Genomic DNA, 7,822 nt, shown 5'->3' on the forward strand with positions numbered 1-7,822 from the left:
ATTCTTTGAGGACCTGCTCCATGATTTTTCCAGGGACTGAGGTGTCAAGTCTTAATGACTCCCCTGCAGTTGTTGCAAGCTCATTGTCTTTACATATGTCCTTTTTTGCAATTTTTTTTTTGTGAAGATGAATTTGAAAATGTTTTCTTTGTACCATCACTCAAGTGTGCCATGGCACTGTGGAACCAGTAGCAAAAGGTATGGAGACTAGTATCCTTGTAGTCAACAAAATATGCCCCAGAGCATGAGCGGACTGTGCTATGACAATTATCTCATATCTATGAAACAAATTGCCGTACACTATGTTCCAATAGAAGCTGTATCTCTATTGTTCACTACTGTGTAAGCTGCACAGTTACCATTAAAACTGACACTGTTGCCATTGACTGTAAAAGGAGGAAGCTTGTGTCCCTATATTTGTAATCTGCAATGCATATAGAATCAGTTATCCCTTTCCTCTTACTCTGTTCTTGGTCCCCAAGTTGTAGCTGCATATATATTGTAGATCTTTTCCTGAAACTAGTCAATTTTTCCATTGACCAAAAGATACATACCAGTATGAAAAAACAAAAAAGATACGTATACGTAAGGAGCCCTGTAAGTAATTTGTGCAAAGTTTAGTTTTTCAAAAGCATGTTAAGTACCATCTATTTGTACGCTGCATGATTTGCTGTTTTTTAAAAATCTCCTTTCCTCTGGAGTGTGTGTGTGTGTTGTAGAAGTCAGCCCCGAGTATACTGTATCCGAACACTAGAACTCTGTGAATAAACATGGAGCTTTCACTATTTGTTCAAGAGTGATAACAGCTGGGTTTATTTTATATTAAGGAAGCAGCTTTCTAATGAGATTCATGGTATAAATTAAAATAATGTGAGCAGGTTGTATGTAAACCACAATCAAAACAAAATTACAACTCTGAAATTCAGCTTGTGTGATCACTATGGAAAATATTGCAGGTAGTGTAAAATCTGCAGGGCGGATGCACCACTGTGTACTTCATTTTTTCAGCAGTGTAATTCTGTTGATCTTAGTGGAGTTACTCCAGTTTTGTACCAGTGTAATGGAGTGGTCCATCAGGTCCTATATAAAGGAATAAGGTGGCATTCTTTTCTAATCAGTATGATCAACACTTTACCTTTGCCTGAGAAATTAAGACAATTTTGTTCCTGAAATGCCACTGTCATTGTTACTTTATTGTAAAATAGAAATGACAAATGCTATCTCTGAGCTGACATTACAGTGTAGTAGTCAGTATATTTACATGCTCGAAGAAAACTTCCAGTGATTTTCAGAGTATTTACCACTTAGCACTAGCAGTTACCAAGAACAACCATTTCTGCAGAGTTTTACATGAATAAATTCCAATTTCTATTATAAAGTGGTATGATCATGTTGTGGTTTATATTCCTATCTATTGTTACTTTGTGGAAATATGATTTTGGTTTACCTATAACATGATTTACATAACACATTTGTCAAGCATGTTTCTGGAAGGGAAACTCTCCATTGTCCAGCCATATCAGAAGAAGGACAGGAGACACTGGATGTGGTTTAATTAGGCCGCAACTTTATTATTAACTGTCTGAGAGTACCCGGCAGACAAAAGTGTAAAATGCAGGTAAATCCATGATCATTGCAATATTTATTTGGAGGGGCTTCTGTCAACCCTCCCACTTTTTCCATTCTGGTCCCCAGCCAACCCGCAGCTGGGACCTCAGTATCTACCCCCACCCCCTTGAATGACGATTAAGGTGGGCTATAAAGGGGGCTCTCTGCTGTGCCAGTCATGGGCACCCTGAATCCGTCCTCATTTCCATTCCTTTAACAAACACTTTCTTTAAATCCTTTACCAATCCATTTATCTGACTACCGTATCCCTTTTATCCCTTTCCTAAGGGGTATCCACCCCACACTTACATAATAAGTTGCAACATCATAGCCTACCTTCAGTTTCATGCTCACCCCAACTATACCCCCCCAAACCCATTGTGAGTATGGTTTAAAAAAAATCCACTCTGCCTTGGCCAATCTGGCAGTGAGGGAATAATTCCTTCCCAGCCCTCCGGAGAAAGGAGCAGCTAGCACACTGCCCACAGTGGATCCTGACCAAACCTGGTATTTTGCCAATTCCAAGGGTGGGTGCTGCTCGCTTGGTCTGGGCTTTTCCTGCCCAGCTTATCCCTATATACTCTCTCCTCCCTTCCAGTCAGGTCACCTTGAGGGATGAATCTGTGTCCCCAGACTGCCCCACCATGGTTCTCTACCTCTTAAAGAGGTATACGCCTTTTCCTAGCAAGCCAGATAACACCTTCCCCCTTTCACTGCCCCGCCCCACACACACAAACCCCTCCTGCTTAAGGTGCGGTGCAGTCAAGCCACGAAGTCTCCCAAGAATCACTTGATTTTCATGGGCACACAGACTGTCTGATGACAGCTGGATGTGAATTTAGCAAAAACATCATAATGGTTTTCTAATTCTGGAAAACTCTCTCAGAAATATGTCAGACTTTTCTACCTTTATCTGGTATCTAGCTGAAATTTTGTTGAACAGCAGGTATGCAGATTTCTCAGTACTTTTACATCTATTGAGTAGGGGAAATTGTTTAATGTTGCAGCATTTGGCAATAATAGGCACAGTTAAATGGAAATGATCAATGTACAAATTAAAATTAAAAGTTATAAAATAACTTAATAAAATATGTTAGGTATTTGTCTGAAACACTAGCTAGAATATAAAACCTGAAAAAAATGTAATAAATTATGCTGAGATTTAATAAACTCTCTTTTGTTGTCAAACAGTGGGCCAGAAAGAAAAGGATCAAGTTAGTAGTTGATCCAGAATATGAGACCAGCTCAACTGGAGAAGACAGTGCTCCAGAATGCCAGAGGAATCGTCTTAACAACCCCAATATTCAAAACAATGTAAATGGCAACATCTATATTGCACATAATGGGTCAGTTGTGAGAACCCGTCGCATTTGTCTCTCCAATAATTTAAAAGTCACATCCCCTGTTAGATTGGGGAAACACTTCAAGAAATTGGACAAGCTAGCAGTGACACATGAGGAGAATGTCCCATTGAACACATTGTCAAAAGGGGCATCTTCTAGTGACAAACTGAACACAAAACCATCTAGTGTCTCCTTTGCCTCCACTGCTAGAGGGGCTGACAACATAGCAACAAAGTCTGGGGGCAACAAAGTGAAAAGCACAGAAGAGCAAGAGTCTGTTGTTGATAATGAGGATGTCAGAGAGCCCTTGGAATTACACAGCGATCACACACACTCAGATGAAGAGGAGCTCTGGATGGGCCCTTGGAATAACCTTCACATACCAATGACAAAACTGTGACTTTTTTTAATTTTAATTTTTACTTCAGTTTATAATAAACTACGCTTTTTAATGTCACTGAGGAAAATGTATGGAATTTGTATCATGCACATAAATTGTATACTTTGAATGACATGCTTTAAAGTTAAGAGAGACTTTGCACTCACATTTGTATCAATTAATTGTTCTCCCAGCAACACTTTTGACAGGCTCTCAGTTCACTAAACAATACTCAGTTAAAAATTACCTTTTTTTGTTGGATCTTGATTTATTGTTTAATAAACAGTGAATTACTAAATGCACAAAAAATTTTGTCGACTTTTCAAAAAGTTCTATACTTGCCTAGCTTATTTCACTGTATAGTATGTGTGGTTAGACTGTTTAGATTTGAAAATTGCATTTTTATGATTGAGGGTTTGATCCGCATCTCACACTATAATAAATCAGAAATAAAACCATTGAAGTCAGTGGACCAGATCCTCACTTGATGTACATTGCCACAGCAATATTGAAGTCCATGGAGCTCTGCCAAGTTACACTACTTAAGGATCTAGCCCAATAGAATTATGAAGCCATAAAGCAGATGTGAGACTAAAATCAGGTCTACTGTATCTCTAAATATATTGGTTATATAACAGATCAACATTATTATATGGAAGATTAATAGATTCCAATGCCAGAAGGGACATGTGATCATTTGGTCTGTCCTCCTGTATAACACAGGCCTAGAACATTCCCAAAATAATTCCTAGAGAATATCTTTTAGAAAAAACATCCAATCTTGAATTTAAAATTGTCAGTGATAGAGAATCCAGCATGACCCTTGGTAAATTGTTCCAGTTGTGATTTACTCTGACTTTTACTAATTTATGCCTTATTTCCAGTCTGAATTTGTCTAGCTTCAGCTTCCAAGCATTGGATTGTCATATATTTCTCTACTAGGTTGAAGAACCCACTATAAAATATTTATTTCCCATGTAGATATATACAGACTATAATCAAGTTACCCTTTAACCTTCTCTTTGTTAAATTAAATAGATTGAGATTTTTGCATCTATCGCTATAAGGCATGTTTTCTAAGCCTTTAATCTTTCTCATGGCTCTTCTCTGAACCCTCTCCAATTTATAAACATCCTGCTTGAATTGTAAACACCAGAACTGGACATACTATGCCAGCAGCAGTTGCACCTATGCCAAATATGGAGGTGAAATAACCTCTCTCCTCCTACTTGAGATTTCCCTATTTATGCATCTCAGAATGGTGTGGAGAAAGTGATAAGGAAACATTATTTACTCCTTCACATTTCACAAGAAACAGGGGTCACCCAATTAAATTAATAGGCATCAGGTTTATAACAAACAGAAGGAAGTACTTCATACACCATATAGTCAACGTGTGGAACTCATTGCCAGGGGATGTTGTGAAGGCCAAAACCATAACTGGGTTTAAAAAAAAGAATTAGCCATTGATGGACCTATCCTCCATACACCAATCTATTAGCCAAGATGGTCAGGGATGCAATCCCATGCTCTGGTGTCCCTAAGCCTCTGACTGCCAGATGCTGGGACTGCACAACAGGGGATGGATCACTCAGAAATTGTCCTGTTTTGTTCACTCCGTCTGACGCATCTAGCATTGGCAGCTATTGGAAGACAGGATACTGGACTAGCTGGTCAATTGGTCTGACCCAGTATGGCCATTATTACATTTGTATGTCAGCATTAGCTCTTTTGGCCACAGTGTCACACTAGGAGTTCATGTTCTGCTAATTATCGACCATGCCCCCCAAACTATTTTCAGAGTCACTGTTTCCCAGGATAGAGTCCCCCATCCTGTAAGTGTGGCCTATGTTCTTTGTTCTTAGATATATTCATTTACATTTAGCTATATTAAAATGAAAATTGTTTGCATGCACCAAGTTTATCAAGCAATCCAAATTTCTCTGAATCACTCCTCATTCTTTTCCACTCCCTCAATTTTTGTGTAATCTGCAGATGTAATCAATGAGGATTCTCTTTTTTCCCATGTCATTGATAAAAATGTTAAATAGTGTAGGGCCAGGAACCAATCCCTGTGAGACCTCACTGGAAACATACCCGCTCAATTATGCTTGCCCGTTTACAATTACATTGAGACCTATCAGTCTGTTTTTAATCCATTTAATGTGTGCCATGTTAATTTTATCTTGTTCTAGTTTTTTAATCAAAATGTTGTATGATAAGTCAAATGCCTTACAGAAGTGTAGGTATATTAGAAGAGTGGAATAGAAGATTAAATATAATAAAAATTGCAGAGGAGGGATGCTCTTGTTTCAATTTACCTGCCCTTAGTTCATTCATTTTCTTTTATAACTTAGTTCATTTCAATCTTCTCTAGTCATTCTTTCATCTTTTCTTGTTAAATTTGTTTTCTACTTGATACAGTTTATCTTCAGTTTTTATGCTACATCAATAATTGTTATCCTAGGGCTATATTCACCTAAATTAAAATAGGGATGACCCAGAAGCCTGAATGAGAGAAAAAGGCATACAAGGTAATTAAGTAGGGATGGAGATTCAACTAGAGTTTGCCATATTGGGTTAAATAATACAGTAAGGATTCCCCACCTCACTACAGAACATAAAGCTGTGGTAAAGACAAATTAATCATAGTGAAGCAAATGAATAGTGAGTCTTTTTGAACCTAATGTGTATGACAGAATCTGTCAAGGGCAAAGGGTTTGGGAACACAGGAAATTTGTATTGGGTCAAAAAGTTATAATAAATTTATTGCTTCTAAAATTCATTATATGAAATATTGGCACCCACTTTTTTCTTCATAATTCAAAAGTACTCTATCATTTTATTGCAATATCTGTACAACTTAAAACATGCAGCAGAAAGGTGTCACCCTCTGTATTCATGAACTAATGCTTGGAAGGGGGGCCTTTATCACTATGAAGAAAAATATTTTTCCCAATATTATATTAGAAACAGAAAAAATGTTCACTACGACCCATGTCTTGTCATGCCACACACTTATTTTTTTAGGGAATAGGATCGAGCTGCATTTAGTTAAGAGAATAATATGGAAACTATTGAACAGTATGCTGAATCAACATCCGCTTCCATGCTAAAACATGCCATGCTGTAAGATAAAATGCAGCAGCACAAAATGTGATTCCATATTGATGGCGTAAAGATTCATTACAAAGTTGTGTATATTTATCAACTTATACTTTAGCTGTGCTAGTAAATGCGGAGCTGCTGCTGTTTTGTGTTCCCCCCTCACGGATGCACATTATTTTCCAGGAGGTTTCTCTTATACCTGCCTTTACAAACTCTTAGCATGTAAGGAAAGTCTATGTTCTGCAACTTCTGTTGTACTTGAGAAAGATGGCATCATTTTCAACCTGAGATTTCAGATGTCCCTATTTAAGACAAAATATTCTGAAAGACTAACGTTGTCCTTGGAAATGTAAAATGCAGCATAAACTGTCAAACAGAAAAAATAGCTGCAGTGGATTTTTTTTTCTTAGCCTTTTCATTTTAGCAGGTATGCACTTAGCAGCTAATTGAACATAATTTTTGCAGTTTAGCTATAGCCTAATGCCTACAGGAAGAAAAGGATTTATTCTTTGAAACAACTAGTAAAAAAATATGTTTTAATCCTATGCAAAATATTATTTCATTACACCATTTCGCTTATGAGGCCTGTCCAACAGTTCACTTCATACTGACTTTCTCTGCTGTGTCTCCCCATGTATGTTCTGGTTCCCTTCTCTCCATCACCTCAGGCACTAGTATGTCACACAGCTAGAAGTTTAGCCCAGACCTACTACTATGTCACCTAATGGCCTAACTCTGCAAGGGGCAAGGTCAGGCCCAAAAGGCAGCAATGCTATTGCATGCTTCCTAAAGTAGAAGCCTGCCAATACCTGCTTCTCAGCTCAGCACAATGAGATCATTAACAATGCATTAGGTATATAGTTCAATTGTTTATCAATGGGCAGCATTAATATAAAACCTACTTGCCTTGGGCAAAATTTTTAATGATATTAAAAATGTCTGTTGGTTCAAAGTTTGGTTTGGAGTTTGAGAGGGCTTTTGAAAACTGAATATTTTCCAGTTGTTTGCTCTCTTTGGAAGTAGCAAATCTTATTATGAAATAAAAATGTAAACATATAGAGGATATCAGATCCACTAGCAATAAGTGGTACAGGTTTATAAATGAACAAATCACAACAAAAAAACCTTAGTGTTTTACTTTTTTTAATAGAATTCCCATATTTGATCCCTATCTTGTGAGGAGGAGTTCTTCTGAATGTGGCCCTAGAGGATGTAGGAAATGGAAAAGATATAAAATATCTGGATTTTAGTAAATCATTTAATAGTGTTTAACCAATGCCACTTACAAAATTCATTAAAAATGGGTTTGGTATGAGCACTGTCAAGTAGACTGTGAACTGAGTGAGGGATGGCTAACAAGGGTAATAATCCAGCAACGTTTTTG

At 37.5% G+C, this 7,822-nt stretch overlaps 1 protein-coding gene across 5 annotated transcripts in view; it reads left to right on the forward strand.

The window, feature by feature from the left end:
• The window catches only part of PCDH15 (protocadherin related 15), a 1,356,473-nt gene extending 1,352,544 nt beyond the window's left edge, over positions 1–3,929 (forward strand). For 2 of the 5 annotated variants that reach the window (XM_048859211.2, XM_048859215.2), the window contains one exon: positions 2,800–2,887. Coding sequence is in view for 3 of the 5 variants with exons in the window: in XM_048859222.2 (XP_048715179.2) it covers positions 2,800–3,351 (552 nt within the window). In the remaining 2 variants the exon portion in view is untranslated. Of the gene's footprint in view, positions 1–2,799 lie in introns of all 5 variants that reach the window. The other 3 variants (XM_048859222.2, XM_075130917.1, XM_048859221.2) reach the window with 3 other exon arrangements.
• The last annotated feature ends 3,893 nt before the right edge of the window (positions 3,930–7,822 follow it).

This window comes from Caretta caretta, chromosome 7, assembly GCF_965140235.1.
Source record: "Caretta caretta isolate rCarCar2 chromosome 7, rCarCar1.hap1, whole genome shotgun sequence".
In the NCBI taxonomy this organism is placed as follows: Eukaryota; Metazoa; Chordata; order Testudines; family Cheloniidae; genus Caretta; species Caretta caretta.